Source organism: Marmota flaviventris, chromosome 7 (assembly GCF_047511675.1).
Source record: "Marmota flaviventris isolate mMarFla1 chromosome 7, mMarFla1.hap1, whole genome shotgun sequence".
Classification (NCBI taxonomy): Eukaryota; Metazoa; Chordata; class Mammalia; order Rodentia; family Sciuridae; genus Marmota; species Marmota flaviventris.
In genome coordinates, this window is record NC_092504.1 from 118,531,956 (window position 1) to 118,552,514 (window position 20,559).

At 48.5% G+C, this 20,559-nt stretch overlaps 2 protein-coding genes across 3 annotated transcripts in view; one reads left to right on the forward strand and one right to left on the reverse strand.

Annotated features, from left to right (window-relative positions):
• Nucleotides 1-1,069, forward strand: part of Gatb (glutamyl-tRNA amidotransferase subunit B) — a 78,333-nt gene extending 77,264 nt beyond the window's left edge. The window contains exon 13 of the mRNA XM_027926692.3: nt 139-1,069. Within this exon, the coding sequence (XP_027782493.2) occupies nt 139-267 (129 nt within the window). The 3' untranslated portion in view covers nt 268-1,069. The remainder of the gene's footprint in view (nt 1-138) is intronic.
• Nucleotides 871-20,559, reverse strand: part of Fhip1a (FHF complex subunit HOOK interacting protein 1A) — a 239,295-nt gene continuing 219,606 nt past the window's right edge. For both annotated transcript variants that reach the window (XM_071614616.1, XM_027926778.2), the window contains 3 exons: nt 15,908-16,086; nt 15,438-15,576; nt 871-7,937 (listed from right to left, as the gene is read on the reverse strand). In XM_071614616.1, coding sequence (XP_071470717.1) covers nt 7,684-7,937; nt 15,438-15,576; nt 15,908-16,086 — 572 coding nt within the window. In that variant the 3' untranslated portion in view covers nt 871-7,683. The remainder of the gene's footprint in view (nt 7,938-15,437; nt 15,577-15,907; nt 16,087-20,559) is intronic.

Consider the following 20,559-nt stretch of genomic DNA (forward strand, 5'->3'; position numbering starts at 1 on the left):
AACCCCTCACGAGGGTTCCACTCTTTCCTCATGTCATAGGGAGGGGACAGAGAAACTGTGTGTAACTTGCAGCTGATTTAAGCATCGACTGAGGGTTCTCAGGTGTGACTCATTGTCTCCTCTTTTCTGTTTTTAAAGGTGGTGGACGTGAAGAAGGGAAACCCCAGGGCGATCAATAAACTGATCGGCTTGGTCCGGAAAGCCACCCTAAGCCGAGCAGACCCAGCCCTGATAAAGGACATCCTGGAGAAGAGGCTGTGGTCGTGAGGTGTGTTGGGGTCCCTCTGCCCGAGGAGGACAGCGTGGCTGGACAGCCTGTGAAAAGGAGGTCCACGTGTGGAAGGAGCCGGCATCTCAGTCCCTGGCTGGGCCACGCCTTGGAGATGGTAGGCTTGGAGTCACACGCCTGGTGCCTCCGGCAGAAAGTAGCCACGGCCACACCCACTGCCCACAGGCCCCAGCAGCGCGAGGGGGCTGCAGCCTCATGTGGCAATAACACGCTCTGCTGGGCGGAGAGTGGAAGCAGAATAAAAGGCGTGCTGCTGCGCCTGGCCCTCCTCCCCGAACCTCACCTCGCTGTCCCTCAACAGCTGTCCTCGAGCCCAGCATTGCAGAGGCCAGGGATTAATAGTGTCCAAGAGAGACTGCAATTTGGATGTGGTATATTTAGACCTAAAAACAGGTTAATGAAGACGAAAACAAGAAACAAATCAGTGCCGTGAAATACATTTGATTAGGGAAGTCGCGAGACAGGAGGAAGGACATAGCAATCCCATGTTCACTGAGCAAAATGACATTGCACATTCACCTCCCTGGGGATCCCCATGGCAAAGGTCTGAGAATCAAATTAAAAAAAAAAAAAAAAAAAACAAGTTTTCAAATAAATTTAATGAATAAAATATATATTGAAATATCAGATAAAAATTAACTTACACTTCAAAGATGTGTAGTTGACAACCGTCCCCCCAACCTCTGACCAAAAAAGAGAAAAGCTGTAACATTGATTTGTTTTGCTTGGAAAGAATAAGATTATAAACTAATAAATCAAAATCTTGACCTTTAACAGTAATTGAGGTGTAGCTGATAGTCCAGTGACAAGGCTGTGTGCGCCCCACCCCCACCCCATTGCTTGAGACGGGAAGGCTGTTCTCTGTTGCCCAGACGCCCCTGTGACCCTTAAATGCCTGGTACCTTGGATCCATGCTTCCTAAAAGACCAGTCTTGCAAATGCTGTTTGGAAAGTACTTGAATGTGACATGAGCACAGGGACAAAACCTTTGGAGGCCCTGATTTTAAAATGAATTCCCTGTCCTACTAAGAACCAAAAGTTACTGGGGAAATGTCACTCCAGGGGCTGCTGGGGAATTAGACCCCCCCCTCGCCCCGCGCATCGCCACCTGAGCCACGACAGTTCCTGGCCTTCGGACAGGGCTTGGGACTGACGGAGCAGTGAGCAATGCCCTGCCCAGCCAGAAAGGCAAAGGGAGGACACCAGTTGTGTGCTTTTAGACAAGTGAAAAGGAGGTAACGTTTTTTAAAATATATATATATTTTTTTAAAAATTAGTGACTTAGAACAATAAGAATATGTACCTCACCCAGGAAGCATCTACCCACACTCTGTTGCAATACTGAAGTAATTCTCACCAACCTCTCACTCCGTGGGTCCCCAATTCCACATGGGCATGGCTGCTCTGGGGTCTTCATCCGGCAAGACGTTTATTTTATAAGAACTAATGACACTCATTTTATTTCATAAGCTGCATTTTTACCAAAAAGTTCCGACTTCTTGGTGACCAAACCTTACAGAAAGCACTGAAGGATCTTTCCAGACCACTTCAAATCATGGACTTATTTAAATAGGGGCACTGCCAAGTCAGGACACCAAAACTATGACATCAAGGGAAAACTGCCTGTGGACGGGTGACTCCAGGGGAAAGGGCCACAGTTAGGATGTGGGATTTCACAAGGCTAATTTCCATCCAGCTCTGACAATGGACTGTCAGCTTTTGAAAATCAGACTTGGTTGACATCAGCGGTTGGGGGTGGGGGTGGAATCAAAGCACAGCTCTGATTGGAACCCAAGCTACTCGAAAGAGGTGTTTACATAACACCCTAAGAAACGCACGAAGTGCGGCTCCGCTCCTACGCGGGCCTCAGTGAGATGCAATTTTACATTCTTGCCTGAGTGTGAATTTAGACTGGTTCTGTTTGTACCATTTAGGGGAAATCTCATTAAAATGTATGAGCTGGCATGGTAGCTGAAGCCATTGCCATCTGTCACTGGAATCCACACACCTGTAGGTGGGGTGTCTAATGCTGAGGCTCTGACTGGGAGGAAAATGTGCTGGAGAACTGGCTGTCCCCCAGGACAGCCTGAACCAGGTCTGCCTGGTCAGGCCCCAACCATGTGTTCTGGTAATTCCTGGCGCCGGCTGGTTGGTCCTGGTGGGAAGGGGTGATGTTAGCCCCAGCATATAGCACGCAACCTAGCACAGGGAGTGTTCAGTAAAAGTTCATCTAACTTGTGAAAATTTGTCAGGCCCCTTTGTAAAAGAGGCCGCCAACACCTAAGATTTTCAATTCTGGGTCTAGAAGGCAGCTTTTTGTATCCATCTGAGCTCACGCGTCCAAACTGACTTCTGTTCCTCTCAGGGTGTAAATGGAAAAAATTGAGATCATTACACCTAGGTAAGGACGTTTTAGCCGAACCCCCTCCATCCACTTTTTTTTTTTTTTTTTTTTCTTTTTTCTTTTAAGTAGTTATTGCTAATCTGGAAGAAAGCCATGAAATTTCTCAGAGTGAATACCTTCCTCTTCAGCAGCAGGTTAGTTAACTCAATACATACCATGGCCATGACCCACAACTTATGTCATATTTTTCATTTTGGCTGAATTCAGCTGCATCATTTCAAGGACTCCACACAGTGGCTACCAGGGAGAAAAAATGCCCACTGTATGTGGAAGGCATCTTATCTCCCCATTACCAACGGCAGCACGGGGGTGGCTGCTGGGCTGCTCCTGCAGGTTTTAGGGAATGCATTTGTGGATTGTCAGCAGAGCTGACCCTGGATTGGGAGGGTCAGTAGGTTGGGAGGCATCTGAATGGAATTATCTCCTTTAGTCGGATGGCTGAAAACCACTGACACCATAGTCCCTCCTTAAAAACATCTGCAGGACAAGAGTCCTAGTTACAGGAGGGCCTTACTTATTCCAATAAAATGTCAGCTGCATACACTCACACAACCTCCGCTCCATGAAATTTATAATCTGGCCTGAGAGCTTCCATCACCTCTGTCAGGTTCTGAGTGATACAGTAAATCTGAGCTCCCCCAGAGATGCCTAAAATGCATATTGAACTCATCTGACGGAATCCTGGTGCTGGCCTTGTGACTGGTGTGGGGGTTTACCACATCTCTGTAAGGCAAGAACGCAACTCACAGCGACCCCTAGGCTAGGAAAGGTCAGCCTGTCTAAAGTCATCAGTCGGAGGGTTCTGAGAGCAAAGGCTAAAGATCTGAAGGCTTCCCCCCACCTTGTCCTCGTTCTTCTTTTCCCTAAGGAACCTCTCTGAAAATCTCGTGCTAAAGCCCTGTTTATCCAGTTAATGAGCTGCCAGCATAATCTGTGCTCCAAAACAAGTAGTGACCTAATAAATGCCTGAACGCAGAGAGGATTTACTGAAGCAAAATTATCTCAAAAACCATTCTTTGTCTTACAAGAGCTTTTTCTGAAGCATTAGGTTTATGATGGTCATTCAAAAAGAATAATAATAATAAAGAATGTCAACTCCATTCTCTTAAAATGTCCCTCACTGATTTGACTTAGGGTGAAGCCTAAAGTGGTTGGACATATTGTTTAAGCTGTTATTTGATGGGGAATTAGCACGTGTGATTTACAGGCTGAAGGCTGAAGCAAGAGACCAGGGTGGCTTCTTAATGACTCAAAGCTGGTGTGACTTAAGGTACCAGAGGACCACTGCTTCAGGGAAAGATAGGACCTCAGAGCTGGCTGAGGTTCACAGCAACCCATATGACACACTGGCCAGGGCCAGTGACTCTGAGTAGCACGTGCAGTCATAGCTGTCCTGCAATAAAGTGTTTCATAAAAATGGCAGGCATGACAGCCACTGCAGTAAATAGAGGGTGGTAATTAGCAATCAAATTGAACTGCCCCTAGAAGAGAACCGGAGCATAGACAGAGATTCAACAGCACACGGTGAGGGGTCCTACCCCTCCTGGGGCAGTGCTTCCCCACTGAAAGCAACAGACAGACTGACCCAGAATGGGCAGTCCACGCACAGCCTTAAGCCTCCAACAGATCAGGAAATATCCCGCATGACCACTGCAGCCACGGGGATTCAGACATCAACGACAGCTTCCAACCACTGGCTGCCCAGATTACATGGGAAACCCAAATAGACACATATCTTGTTTCTAGATTGTCTCCACAAGAGGACGCTTTCCTGACACCCCAGCCCAGATGCCTTAAAGAAAATCAACTACATCTGACCTAAACAGAAGCCACCTCTGAGGCCTGTGAAAGTACACAATGTGTCCTCCTAACAGTGACACAATTCCAGCCTCAGCCAGTTAAGGTATCTTCCAACACAATGATGAACTAAATGGGTCTAATTTCACCATGCCTCTAAGTGCTGGGGAAGGACTATCTAGTGACACAGAAAGTCTCAGCTCTAGTGAACTCCAGCACCTCCACTTCATGGCTGGGAAACTGTAACTGACCCCCATGAAGCTGTGTTTTAGCCTAAACATAAGCTGGAATTTGTTTAAATTTTTACATTTACCTGGTCATATTCAAAAAATCAATTTTAAATATCCCAGTGGTCTCGCATAATTTGAATCATAAACTCACTCAGTTGAGAACTTGAAATCAGACCCTGAATTATGAATTAAGGCTAATGTCGTGCTGTTCCAGGAATCCCTGACTTGCCGTCCCTGCCCAGGCATCGGGCTAGACACAGCGACGCCAGGCCAGGCTGCACCAAAGGGCTGTGCCCACTCTTTCTCCAACAAGCAGTGATATAGGGCTTGTCGCAGGAAAGGACCCATGCCCCTGGGCCACATTTTAAAATCTATCTAAAATTTCCCAAAACTCATTACCAAAAAGAAATAGTATTTTAAGGACCTCACCTGTTTTACTTAGAACTGAAATATTCTACTCCACTGCTTTGATTTTTTCCCACCAAGAAGCTCCTCCCCTCACCTGCCTGCTCTCTGTTGTCTTCCTAGAACAAGGTTCACATCTCAACATCTTTCAGGACTTGCTCTTTGTTCGTGGCTCAGGCCTCTGTCGTTTTGCTTCCCACCAGTCTGCACCATTCCCCGAATAGCCTATTCCTGGCTATGTCCCTCAGCCACATGGGTTTTCTGATGCTCTATGTCCCAGTCAGTTTTTTTTTTTACTTAATTTTATAAAACCCTGAACACAACCATCTGAAGAACTGCAGCAGATTCACATCCCAGTTTCCAACTGCAAACAGGGAAGGGGGGCGGCATCTCATCATGTAAGTTTGTTTCCATGAGAAGTTTAATTTTCCTGCCCCTCACCCTAGGCTCCAGTCATCTCTGTCCTCCTTTAAAGTAAGTCTGTACATACTGGAAAAATTTTGAAAAGGCACAAAGTCACTCTCTTTCCCAGTGGGCACCTTCCACGGAGGTGGCTGTGGCGTTCTATAATGAAATACAGACTCAAGAGTCAATGCCACCAGCGGAGAGGAATATCAAACCCAAAAGCCAAGAATACCATTTCCAGATGTAGCTTCAGCAGTATGTGACCTGCAGAGTCCAATAATCGGATAAATACTCACGCAAAACAAAGTTCAAGGGTAATAAGTTACAGCTTAAATTCCATCTTTAACTGGTCCTCCTTCTCCACCTTCATTCCTGATGAAGACTTTTGGGCTGTACAAAACACAACTTGGCGTCAGGAGCCAGAGAACCATCGGTTCAAAGCAGCAAACGTGAAGTCAGGATGTGCCATGAACAGCTAACTTTGTGTTTTGCTTAGACTAGAAACACTCCCAGCCCGGAGCCTACCAGCTCTCCCAGCCCAGGCCAGATGGCCTCGTGTCTTCTTCCCTGGGGCCGCCTCGCCATGTCTCTCAATTCAGAGCTGCTTCAGGATCCCTGTAACACAAAAGGGTGCCCTCTGCTCTGCAGTGACTCTCTCCTCCATTTTCCTTCTATGTAAGGGGCCAGATTAAGACAAATTGGTGCTCTGGAGGCACAACCCCTGGGCCCATGGACGCCTGCAGGGCTCTGCAGATACCCCCTGAGGGAACAAAGGGAGTCAGGACTTTCAAGTTCCCTCCAAACAGGCAGAGAGGCTCATCCTTATTTGTGTCTCTCCTGTAGAACTGGGCCCAAAGCAGAGGGGAGTGGGTTTTCACATCTATAAATATCAGCTGTGTATTGTCTCATTTTTAGCCCACAATTACTGTGCATCTCCCTCTTGATAGTGGCTCAGGGTGGCCGTGGCCCTGAGGACAATCATGCCTCTTGCAGTAGGGCGAGAAGCAGAAAGAAGCTCTAGTGCAGCACAGGGGGCCAATCACGAAGCCCCTTACTCACAAGCCAGCATTTCTGTGCAGAGTGAGTCCCAGGCAGATGCTTGGCTTTGCGGGCTCCCTGTGACCTGTGTGCATTTACATCCCAGCTCCCAAAGCAGGCTGCTCGGGGCCCACTTACATCCATAAAGTGCAATGCGTTCGCAAAAGCAAACAATTCAAATAATGACCAGCATCTTTATGGTTCTATTAAGCTTACCCTTATTTTTTGCTTCCCCAACTCCAAACTCCACCCCCCCCTAAAAAAATCCCACTATGGAAGAGCTTCACAAGTTAACATTTGTTTTCATAAAACAATGACAGCTGTCTTCCTGCGTAAGGTATGAGATGCATTTCTTCATCTGCTCCAACTCCTAGAAACTAAGGTCACCGTTTGCATAGGTAGACTTCATTCTGTGCAAATCTTACTAAAGTAAGGCTATCGTCCATGTTCAGGTGGTGTGATCGTGACGATCAACAAAAGCAACAAGAAATAATTCCCTGCATTCCAAATTCTCCCCACCTACACGTGACTTCCCAGGCGGACAGCTGAGACGGGTTTTCCTGCACCATAAGGCAACATATGTTGAGAGGACACAAGTCCTGGAAGTAAAATGCAGAGGGACATATGACATGCCGTGTGACGGAGGTGAGAGGAGCTCCGTCTTTATTCTTCCCTTTTATAAAATGGAAGCCAAACACTGGCAGCAGGAGCATCCATGGGTCGCAGCTGCACCTTCTTCATGTGCCGCCCCAGGGCCAGCCCTCTGCCACAGGGCACCTCTGGGGATCACAGAACCCCAATATTTGCTTTGCTCCATCTGAGCTGCACACGGCATGACTCCAAAGGATGGGAAATGACAACCCCAAGTGGGAGGAAAAACTGAGCAAAGAAAACCCGCCAAGGGAGCCATCAGCTCATGAGACTCACATTCCATAGGTGAGGGGGGAGACCCGGCCAGGGAGGAGGCCAGAAGACCCCTCCCCGCAAATCAAGTATCGTCAGGAAATATCAAAGTAGAAGTTTCTGGTAAGCAGCTTTGCATTGAACATTCAGTCTGGACACTCTAACCTTATAAAACAAGAATCTCTATTAAAATAACAATTTTTTAAAAAAAGCTAACAACATGAGTCCTCGAAGTCACCCAGGATCTTGTAGCACAGAATGGAGTGTTCCTGGGCCAGGGCGGCGAGCTCCTTCAGGAACTCGGGGAAGAGGGCGGCGGCCAGCATGGTGTTCCTCACGGGCAGGGGCAGGTTTGGGGGTGCCCCCACCACCTTGGCTCTGTTGGTCAGGAAGGGCTGAAGCACTCTTGGGGGACCTTCCAAAAAGTTCTTGCCACTTCCTGTCCTGGCAGCCTCCTGAATGGGGTCTGTAAACAGAAAGAAAACTGTCATGGGGACGGTGTGTGTCCCTCCCCCTGCCCTCTTCAGTGCGTTTGCAGGGTAGGAGGAGTGGGGTTGTCAAGAGTGCAGTTCCTCCAAAGTCCCAAAGACACAGCACTCCTGGCACACATCTGCCCAGAAGACAATGTCCAGCATACAGCTTGGGATAGGAGATTTTATCCAAAATCCTAAATGAGGATCTAGTGCAGAAATTGTGGCAAGAACAATTGGGTTGGGGTCTGGGATCGTGGCTTAGTGGTAGAGCACTTGCCTGGCATGTATGAGGCGCTGGCTTCAATTCTCAATTAATTAATAAAAAGTATTATGTTCATCTACAACTAAAAATTTTTTTTAATTAAAATTTTAAAAAATAGGTTGGTCAAGATACCTCCCAGCAAGAGCAGTGGCCCACAGCTCTAGCCCCAGCTGAAGGAGGGTGGCTGAAGAGGGGTAACTGGTCAAGCCCAGGAGTTCAGGGCCAGCCTGGGCAACACAGCCAGACCCTGTCTCAAAAAGAATATGAGACAGGAACCTGCCTGCTGCCCAGGATGCGGGGCGGGGCCAGGGAAACAGGCCTCTCCTGCCGATGGCATCAGTCGGGTGCAGGACTGGCTTGCCAGGGTGTCTCTTAGGACACCCACTGCTCTCCCAAGCTTCCAGTTGAACTGACTGTCCACCTTCACCAGGGCAGCCCTGGTCACAGGATGCAGGGCCAGCACTCGAGCTCGGTGCTCTCTGCATCTACTGCTCGGCCTCAAGGGCTTCCCAGTGAACCAGTCTCCTCCTGGCCGAGTTCTCCAGCCCTCAGTGCAAGAGGAGAGGGAAGATGCCTTCTGATCACCAGAATAATGGAGAGAACATTGGGATGCTGCAAAGAGCAGCCCAGGAACTCCTGCAGCCACCAGGATCCGGGGCGACACGCAGCTTGGCAGAAGCTGACATTTAAGTAGGGTTTCCAGGGGGTTCTTCTGAGTTTCAGTAAGGCGGGTCTTCATGATATGAGCCCAAGTTCCATCATATGCAAGTGATTTGCATTTTCATACCAACTCAGTTTTACTAATTAAAATGGTTCAACTTCCCTGACTATTTAATTCCTGAACATCTCCAGCCCTCGTATATTTGTAGGAATTATTTATGCCACCTTCTGACCCCTATCCAAACGGTCTCATTACTCCTTTTAAATCATTATATTCAAGCTCTTCATTATTTTGGCTGCTTTTTAGAATTCAGCTCCATTTTTCAACACTCTTCTCAGAGTGTTGCTTAACTGCAGTACTAAAAATTCTTGACATTTATAGTACTTTCCACATTGCGCTCCTATAGTCTTCAGTGTTAAAAAAAAAATCCTCTGCTTTACTGCTGTAAATATCCTTTTAGATTAAAGCTTATCACGGTTCATGTCATAAAGAACTGGAGAAGCTGTTGAGAATCTGTCTTCCACTACCTTTCAGGAGAGACTCCTACGAGGCTGTCAACACAAGTGTTGAGGTGGCTGAGATCTGTGCCACCCTTGGGGGCCATCCCTCACCGCCCCACCTGGCCTTCAGGCACTGCTGCTTTCCAAAGGGCCCAGTGAAGCCCCTGGGTCTGTGCTGGCCCTCTGCCGGGAACTCCTCCCTCCGCATCTCTCCTCATCCAGATCTTACGAGGCGCCGAGGCACACGGTGGTTAAGAGCACCGACTGTCATCAGCCGGCTGAGCTGCTCCAGGCAAGCTGCTTTCCACTCTGGACTGTCCCCTCCTTGCTGGCAAGAAGCTCACGTGTTGTTACTGAAAGGATTAATCAAGGACACAGGGCCCACTGGTGACCCTCACTTTGTCACCAGTTCCTGCCCCTGGAGGCCTTCCCTATGCTTCTTCTGCCCATTTTACTGCCCAGCTAAGGCCTGGCTGCTCTTTGGCCCTGATGTCCAGCTCCTGTCAGGCTCCGTGCTTCCCCAGGGCTGGGTCCCCACCTGATGACGCGTCTTTCACGACCTTTAACACCTCCCTCGACATTTGCTGAATGACTGAAGGAAGTGACCAACGTCAGTGCCTGCATACCCCTGATGCTCCCTGGGCCAGCTCGCAGTCCTCTCTCCACCGTCCTCATTCAAATTCCCTCCTCTCATCTCCCCTAAAAGGCTTCTGTGGCTTTATTTATCTAGCTTCATCTATGAATAAAAAGTGTCATTGCTAAGGCTTATTTACCCAGCTAGAATTCAAGAATCAAAACTGCCTTTGCTGATGAAGGCAGAGCGTGCCAGCCGGGTGAGGACCAGCCAGGGGCAGTGTCCTTAACAAGGACACCAGCAGCTGGGGCAGACCCAGGCAGGCTCACCACCCCGTGTTGGCTTTTCAGTGTGTCATGAAGCACCAGCGAGCTCCGGAGTCAAAGGCAATCAGACCCGAGTGGCCGACCCTTCCTGGCAACCAGCTCATCCCGAAATGTCTCCCTCTCCTTCTCTATAAATGGGACGTCACCTACCTGCCCGCCTTCCCTTCTAGAGTAAGGGCTCAGTTAAAGGTGTGATGTACAAGGAAAGAGAAGAAACCGACATTGTGGTTGTTCACAGATTTGAGGGGGCAGAGAAGTGCCTGGAGAGTGGCTGCGCCTCCCAGACCATCCTTCCCAAGACTGCACCAAGGCAGCTGGCCACGGAGGCGGCCTGCTCTGCACAGCGTCCTGTTCCTGCTGCTGCAAGAGGAAGTGAGGAGCTGCCAGGAGGCGCAGGGGACCCAGGTGACATGAAGGCAGCTTGGTGCAGGGCCTGAGTTACAGCCCTAGTACGAAGCCTGACAAGCCAGCCCAGCCCCTGAGGCAGAGACAGGGAGGGCAGGTGGGCAGGGCGGTCAGGACAGAAGTGGTTCTGAAACGTGGCCTGAAATGCGAGTCTGAAAAGCCGCCACAGAAGGTGCTCAAGACCAAGACGGGAGTGTCTCAGGAGTTAGGAGGGAACCGTCACCCGTGCAGCTGGGGACAGTGGTGCCAGGCAGAGGCCCTGGCACAGACCCTGGGGACCCTTCCCCAGATTCTAACTGGAAGGTGCTCTGTGTCCCCGTGGGAACAGGACTCCCAGATTCGACTCATTTGCAGGTGATCATGCCCCAGGAAGTGCTACAGAAATCGGCTTTTTAGAAGGGACAGGAAACCATCTCACTCTGAGAGTGTCACTTTGCTAACCTGAAAGAAGTGAGGGAACTAATCTCAAAAACTTCATATAAAAAGAAGTCGGGGCTGGGTTGTGGCTCAGTGGGAGAGCGCTCGCCTAGCACAGATGAGGCATTGGGTTCCATCCTCAGCACCACATAAAAATAAACAAGGAAAGAGAAGAAACTGACACTGTGGTTTTTCACAGATTTGAAGGGGGTGAGAAGGTATAAAAAAAAGTTATTTAAAAAATTTACAATAGCCTAAAAAAAATAAAATACTTGGGAATCAACCTAACTAAAGAAGTGAAAGACTTCTTCGACGAAAACTATAGAACGTTAAAGAAAGAAAGAAGAACTTAGAAGATAGAAAGATCTACCTTGCTCTTGGATAGGCAGAATTTATATTGTCAAAATGACCATACTACCAAAAGCATTATATAGATTTAATGCAATTCCAATCAAAATCTCAATGACATTCCTCAGAAATAGAAAAAGTAGTCATGACATTCATCTGGAAAAATAATAAGAGACCCAGAATACCTAAAGCAATCCTTAGCAGGAAGAGTTAAGCAGGTGACATCACTATACCAGACCTTAAACTATCCTACAGAGCAACAGTAACAAAAACAGCATGGCATTGGCATCTAAATAGACCTGTAGACTAGTGGTACAGAACAGAGGACACAGAGACTAACCCACATAATTACAGTTATTGTATATTAGACAAAGGCAAAAACACACACTGGAGAAAAGACAGCCTCTTCAACAAATGGTGCTGGGAAAACTGGAAATCAATATGCATCAAAATGAAATTAAACCCCTGTCTCTCACCATGCACAAAACTCAACTCAAAGAGGATCAAGGACCTAGGAATTAAACCAGAGACACTGTGCCTAATAGAAGAAAAAGTAGACCATCATGTCGGATTAGGATTCAACTTCCTTAATAAGATTCCTATAGCACAAGAATTAAAATCAAGAATCTATAAATGGGATGGATTCAAACTAAAAAGCTTCTTCTCAGCAAAAGAAACAATCAGTGTGGTGAATAGAGAGCCTACATTTTGGGAGTAAATCTTTACCTCTCATACATCAGATAGAGCACTAATCTCTAGGATATTTAAAGAACTCAAAAAGATAAACACCAAAAAAAAAAAAAAAAACACAAATAACCCAATCAATAAATGGGCCAAGGAAGTGAACAGACACTTCTCAGAAGAGGATATACAATCAATCAACAAACGTATGAAAAAATGCTCATCATCTCTAGCAATTAGAGAAATGCAAATCAAAACTACTCTAAGATTTCATCTCACTCCAGTCAGAATGGCAGCCATTATGAAGACAAACAACAATAAGTGTTGGTGAGGATGTGGGAAAAGGCACACTCATACATGGCTGGTGGGACTGCAAACTGGTGAAGCCCATATGGAAAGCAGCATGGAGATTCCTTGGAAAACCAGGAAAGGAACCACCATATGACCCAGCCATCCCACTCTTTGGTGTATACCCAAAAGACTTAAAAACAACATATGACAGGGACAAAGCCACATCAATGTTTATAGCAGCTCAATTCACAATAGCTAAACTGTGGAGCCAACCTAGATGCCCTTCAGTAGATGAATGGATAAAGAAAATGGAATATTGTTCAGCATTAAAAGAGAATAAAATCATGGCATTTGCAGGTAAAAGGATGGAGTTGGAGAATATAATGCTAAGTGAAGTTAGCCAATCCCAAAAAACCAAATGCTGAATGTTTTCTCTGATGTAAGGAGGCTGACTCATAATGGAGTTGGGGGGGACATGGGAGGATCAGACGAACTCTAGATAGGAAAAAGGGGTGGGAGGAGAAGGGAGGGGGATAGGGCTAGAAAAGATGGTGGAATGAGATGGACTTCATTACCCTTCCATGTATGAATACACGAATGGTGTGAATATACTTTGTGTACAATCGAGATATGAAAAATTGTGCTCTATATGTATAATATGAACTTCAATGCATTCTGTGTCATATATGACAAATTAGAATTTTTAAAAAAGATGACTTAAAAACAGCATACTACAGGGAAAAAGCCCAGGTGTGAGTGACGCCCACCTGCCCCACACCCCACACCCCATCATAGGTCAGGCTGTGTGTGCACCTGGCTTCATGAACCGAGCAGGACAGTCTCAAGCACTTGAGCTCCATTATCCGGGCTGACTGCCCAGGCCTTAGATCTGGCTTCTGCACATGGAAATGGAGCTAAGGGGACCTTTCGTGCCCGTGGCACAGGGCTGTCTGGCAATAAAAACTGACTGCCTGGGAAAGCACTTGACAAACTGTCAAATACAAACGAAGACTGAGCTTGGGTAAAGAGACAATGTAAGGGGCCTGGAGCCACCTTCTGTCTAGTGGACTGCAGGAACGGCCACAGTTCTTTCTAGCTCTTCCCATCAAGAAGGGGCTTTCGCTCCATTCTTGAATCTGGGAATCCAGAGACTTGCTGCAGCCAGCAGAGAGCAGCAGACTTGACCTGTGTGAGCCTGAGCCCCAGGAGATTATCCACACCCCTGCTCTCACTCGTGGAACCCACTGACCAGCCTGGGCTAACCTGCACCACCCCATCATCCAGCCGCCCACCGAGAGCGTCCTAAGTGGGTCCAGGCAAAACCAGCTGCACTGGGCCCGGGTCAGCAGCACACCAGGTACACATGCACACGTACACAATCACAAGCGCCACTGTAAGCACTGAGTTCTGGTGGCGGTCTGTTACACACAGTGCTGACTGACGTCTCCCACGAGGTGAGTCACCAGGCTAGCTGCCTGCTCAGGAGGAGCACAGCTAGCAGACTGACATCCACGTGTCGAAGAGAGGACATAAGGGCTTCAAGTTCACACTCCCACCAAGCTCTGAGGTCTCCCTTCCCTCCCTGAAGGGCCTGCCTGCTCTTCTCTAAGCCCAACAGCTCAAAGCCTGGCCCCTCGTTCTGCCAGTGGCACCTCGCAGTCCCCTAAGGGCTCATCACCAGCAGGGTTCTGGCTGTAGCCAGAAAAAACCTGAGGGGCAGGGAGAGAACAAATTCTTTATTTGAAAGTCGAGGGAGGGGCTGGCAGAGCACATGTGGCATGCTGGAGGCCCCAGGTTCCATCCCAGCACCCAGACAGACAAAGAGGTCCAGGGATATGGGCCCCATGAGGCAAAGTGACCAAGATCAAGTAGCTACACAGAGGCAGGATGTGACAGTGATACAGAGTTCTGGGTTCTTTTTCAGCTTCTTTTAAAAATTTAAAACTTGCCCTGAATTAAATTTCAGCCTCTCATTCTCAATCTTTTCTCTGATCAGCTGCCTTTAGCCCAGGAGGAAGGGCCCTCCTCTCTCTAGTTCCCTGCCAAAGAAAGCCTGGCTTGTCCACAGGTAGAGGGGAAAGGCCAGGGCAACACTGGGCCTCTCCTACTGTGCTCCCCGGGGCCTGCATCACAGTTCAGAAGATGGCAACAGTCACAAATTTGTCACCCCAGAGCTTAAATCAGGCAAAGCCAGGTGCTCCCAGGCCTGGCTGGCCAGCAGTACCCTTCTCAGCCCTCCTCTGCAGCACCAACATACCACTCAGAGGCTTCCTGCTCTGTCAGGCCCCCTCCCCCGCACCCCCCCCCACCCCTCCGCCAGAGCTGATAAAAAGGTACTGTCCAGAATCTCAGCGCACACCTGTAATCCCAGTGGCTTGGGAGGCTGAGGCAGGAGGATTCAAAGCCAGCCTCAGCAAAAGGGAGACCTAAGCAACTCAGTGTGACCCTGTCTCTAAATAAAATACAAAATAGGACTGGGGTGTGATTCAGTGGTACAGTGCCCCTGAGTTGAATCCCCAGTGCCTAAAAAAAAAAGAATCTTAGGCTGAGCAGAGACTTTTACTTCTCCCAATTGAAATGATTAGTTTTCACCTTCCAGAATCCTAATCAATCACATTTATATTTTTAGCTCAGGAGCCTCTGAAAACACAATAAAGAGAACAGACGCCCTCCTCAGGACAGGGCTGGCCAAAAAACGGCCCTGGGAATGCACACCGTGCCTCTTTGTGGCCGGCAGCTGCTGTGTGACCTGCTGGGGCCTCACAACCCTGCACATCAGCCCTTCCCTGCACTGCCCTGACAGGAAAAGGAATGCCCAGCCAGACCCCAGCAGGGCACAGCCAGGGCCAGCAGACCTCCTTTAGGTTTAAGAACACTAAGAGGAGGTTCTTTCCTGTGACATCAAAACAAAAACACCTTCAGAAGCTCCTAGGGCCCTGGGGCCGGAGCAGCTCCCGTGAGCACAAACTAGCATGCAGGCAGCTGGAGGGGCAGTTTGAGGAGGAGGCGGTGGAGAGGGCTGGCTGACCTTTGGTTAGTGCGGCAGGGGTCACATCAGACATGTCCACCCGGAAGAGCAGGTACTGCTGGGCCTGGATGAGGAGGCCTGGGAAGTCTCTCTCCACCGAGGCAAACTGTTCAATCTTGTTTTTCACAGATGCAAGGACCTGTCAAACACATTAACGATGCTAAATGCCCCACAGTGGATCCACTCTCGGTTATCCATACGTCTTTCAGGTACAGCTCTCATTATGGGAACTATTATGATATTAGGCATTTGCTCATTTTTAACTGCCTGGGTGTTCTTGTCAGGGCACCCTCAAAATATCAAACTAAATGAAGCTCTGCAGTTTGTCTGGACTAATCTACACAGCTAGCATAACCGAACAGGGAAGGAAAACAAATGAAACAGGACAGTGGGATTTTTGAATAACGACAAGATTGTGAGAAAAGAAGCCCACAGATCAGCATCCAGAAAATGTGAGAGCACAGACATACCTGATAGAGAGAGCGCACGCTCGGCTGGAAGACCATGTTGGTGTTGAGCAGGAAGGAGCGCAGGAGCGGCTGCGGGTAGCTGGCTAACTGCGTGATGATCCCAATAAGCAGCAAATTAACATGCAGAGAGTTCTCCAGCATGTTCTCCAGCTTTGACAGGACCACGCTGATGAATGGGCCTGCGGGAGGAACACAAGGCTTCAGGGCTGGCTGGCACCTGGGGACGTGGCCCTTCACAATGGCGGCACCACTGGAACCACAGCCCCAGACCACCATGGACCACCAGGTGCAAATCCAGATGGGTCAACATATCCGGGCCTTGCCCTCCCTTAAGATCCAAACAGAAGACAAACCACAACCACAAGAAGACAGAAAACTATGCATAGAACTCGTCTTTCTGACTCCATTTTATATTTTGAAAATTATCAAGGGCCTTGAAACAAAATCAGATGAAAAATTTCATTGTCAAAAAATTAAAATAAGCTTTCCTATGCTGCTTCTGTATTCTCACGCTGCCAGTGCTCAAAACGTGACATTCATCGTCTCAGGTGGCTGTGCGTGGACCGCAGGGTGTCACGCAAACATCAGAGCCCATTTAAAGCTCTGGAAACAAGAAGCCTTTGTGGGGGGCTGGGGGCGTGGCTGGGTGTAGACTGCTTGGCTAGATGCACGAGGCCCCGCTCTACAAGACAACAGGAACCCTTGGTTGTTGAGAACAGCAAATGCACGTGAAATAATGCCCACCACACAACAGTGCTGAACAGGCCTGGGGTGCCCTGAACCCGCGCCCTGAGAGATTCTGCTTCATCAACTGTCGCAATGTCAAACAACAGGAGAAAAGGGGTGAACAAAGGCCTGGGGCTGTGACAGGAGTAGCCCTGGCAACACAGAAGCCACTCCCAACTCTCAGATGAGGAAGAGAAGGCACTCAGTCCTGAGAGAGGGTCTGGTGGGTCACAGATCTTACAAAAGAAAATCCACACGACTACAAAAGCAGCTCATTAAAAAAAAAAAAAAAAAGTGGCAAAAAAAGAGCTCCTGTTTCTTTGGGTCACTAAAAAATTAATATGCTTTATGTCTGAGTTCACCGAAGGCCCAGGGAAAACAAGGAATAAATAAATAAGCCTGGCATTAATAAAAATTACGTAAGCATGTTTTAAATTTTTACCATAAAAATGTTCCATTAAGCAAAATCAATGAGACTTTTGTATTTCCCCCAGTGGAGCTATTGATGATGCCACAAAGCCGTGGCATATTTACAGCCAAAGCACACGCCCCTTGATAAATAAACACGCCTTATGAAGACTTCACCACCATTAATGCAAATTGAACAAAAACACTCTTCATCACAAGATGCTTCACTTGGAAGCCCTGGTAGGGTATGAGAGCAAAACCCTTGGCAAGGGAACAAGGTCAGCCCTAAGAGACGGGAATACCAGGCCAGGCACCGTGGCGCACCTCTGTAATCGCAGCGACTCTGGAGGCTGGGCCAGGAGGCTTGCAAGTCTGGGACCAGCCTGGGCAACTTAGGGAGATTTTCCATATCTTGAAATAAAAAGTAAAAGGGCTGGGGATGTAACTTGGTGGTAGAGCCTCCCTGGGATTAATCTTCAGCACAGAAGGGAAGGGAGGGGAGGGGGAGAGGGGAGAGACTCTACAGGGGAATGACGGGTGACTACATACTCCTGTCTGGAGAAATGTCCACAGTCTCTCAAGAGAGTCTCAAAAGCCAGAGGAGGTGCCTTCCTCGCACGTGTCCTGCCAAGCAGCCTCTCTTCTCCATCCCTGGGACGGGGGCAGACTCCTCAGCCACTTTCCGTGGCAGAGGGAGTAGATGGGCCAGGGGGTGGAAGAGCCCCTGGAGAAGCCTACACATCACAACTGGGCGGTCTGCCCAGCGCAGGAGCCCCCTGGCACCCAGTGTGAAGGCTACCAGTGACCTTCCCATCAAGAACCACAGAAACGTCAGCGGGGGCTTCTCGGAAGGCATGCCAGCCCAATTTTGGCTTTGCGGGTGGATCTCCAGGGGGAGGCTGCTGCCCTCAACCCCCAACTCTGTACCATGTCTCCCCACCCATCTTGCCTGCCCCCTGCAGTCTCTGGCTCCATGTCTGTCTCTGTCCAGGTGGTGCAAAAACGAGTCAATGAGGACCTACTTAGGTGGGAAGAGTCTTCTGTAAACATGTCCCCACTGTGATCTCATGACTGATCCCAGACTGCCCATGTCCTCATCCAGCCACCATACAGACATGAAAACTGCTGACCGCCAGTGACCAGGGGAGACCATCTAGACCATCACTACTACAAGTTGGGGAAACACAGCTTGAACCCCACAAACGGGGAGAGTAAGTCTGGAACAGTATCTCATCTGAGTGGCAGATTTGGGCAAGGCCAGAGGATGGCCACACAACCCACCACTGACACTGAGGTCCACTCATGGACAGCAGAGGCAATGCAATGCCTGAGGGACGGCAAAGCACAGACCCCATGGGCCCTGTCAAATCCTACTTTATTCTTAGTTTCTAGCACTTTTTTTTTTAACTGCTTAGCAAAAAGCAGTTGCCCGGGGAAACTGGTCGTCAGCTGAGATCAGCAGACAGAGCCACATCTCGGAAAGCCACAGGTGTGCGTGGGGGAGGGAGCGGCTGCCGCTTTCCCTGTTCTCCTAGGAGGACAGATAAGCTCCCGCCTCCCAGAGTCTGGCTCCTGAACATCCCACAAAGGCTCCACAAAGGCTCCGGTGTTAAAGGCCTGGTCCCCAGACTGTGACACTACTGGGAGGTGGAGCCATTAGGAGGCTCACCTTAGAGGGAGGAAGTCAGGTCACTGGAACATGCCCTTGAAGGGGAAATGGGGACCTTGGCCCTCCTCCCAGTCACCATGAGGCAAGCAGTTTCCTCCCCAGTGAGCTCCTTGCCATAATGTGCTGCCTTCCCAAAAGTCCAAAAAGCAATGGGGCCAAGCAACTATGGACTGAAACCTCAAAAACTGTGAGCCAAAATAAACCTTTCCTTCTTATTAGTTGATTGTCTCAGGTATTTTATCACAGTAACAGTTAACAAACCACCATAAAATATTTAATTTGTCAGAATGACTAAGACAATTTCCATTGCCTATCCCTGTCATTCAGTTCTCTTCCCTCAAGTATCCTCACCCCGTGCCTCCATCGATCCTGCTCCTTCTGCATTTCCCAAATCAAAGAACAGAGCTGCCATTAGCTCTATTCTCAGCTCTGCAAATTCTAGCTTGGAAACATCTGAACGTAGACCTACACACACACATACACACACACACACACACACACACACACACTCACACACCACACGGTGCCAGCTCTGCCTTAGGTCAGAGTTTCATCATTTCTTGTCTGAATTCTAGCAACAAATTTTCTATTTTAATAGAGATTAAAATGATCTTTAAAGTGATCATTACATCTATATACAATGGTATAAGGGTATTAAAAAAAAAAAAGGCCACCTTCATGGAGGAAACCCCTGTCCCTGTGCCCTGTTAACAGATTTTAGTATATCCTTCCAGAAATGTTTTATGTATATAACAAGATAATAATAGCTAAATTATTGAAAACATTTATTAGGTACCCCCTGTGTGCCAGCCAGTGTTCCCAGGTACTTAATACAACCACCCTAGGAAGCATATTTATTATTTATTCCATATAAAGATAATGCAGAATGCTGAGTGCACTCAGTTAGTAAACAATGGAACCAGAGTTTTAACTCATCTGCGGCCAGTGCTCTTCACCAGCACACTCTCGCCTCCCAGGTGGACAGTGTGTCCCCCTCCCTCTTCCAGCATGTTTTTCAAACCAGTGGCAGCACTCTGTGCGCTGTCAGGAACTTGCTTTCCCACTAAGGACACGTCCTGGGGACCACAGGACCAGCACGCACACAGCTGTCTCATTCTTCTCAGGGCCACCGACTATTTGATGGCTAAGGGAGTCGCGTCAATAAGCCAATCCTCTGCTGATGGGCATCAGGGTTGCTTCAGGCTTTTTCGATTGTAAACAATGCTGCGGTGAACATCTGTGTAGACACCTCTTGGTGCCCAAGTGTGGCTACAGCCTTGGAAATGTTCCTAGAAACAGTTGCCAGGTCACAGCAGTGGTGACTCCTGAACTCTGACACAAGGATACAGTCTTTCACTGTTCTTCCTGGCACAAATCTGTCCCCACCCTACGGCTCTCTCCACACGCCTGCCAGGCTGGCTTGATCCTCACGGCCCTTCCTGGCTTCAACACTTCAAGGGCTTCTCGGTGCAGGGCACCAGTTCCCCTCTTCAGCTTGGCACAAAGACCCCCAGGCTTCCTCTCCCACTTCCCTGCCCCTCGGACCCCTGCTGTCACACAGGCTCCTCTGCACCCCTCATTTCCTCATCTGTTTCAGCTGGGCTTCCCTCACTCTGCAGCCCCTCCTGGGGAAGCCCTCCCACTGGCCCCCTCAGAGGACAACCAAGTGCATTCCTCACTAGGAGAGCACAGGCCTTCCCCAGCTCTCCTCTCAAAGACTGGATTTTTTCCATTTTGTGTCCATAGCTCCTAAGTTTATAGAACCTGACAAATATTATGGTATCAACAGAAGACTGCTGAATACATGAACAAATAAAATTAGATAAATGGAATGCTGTAGTTTTGTTGG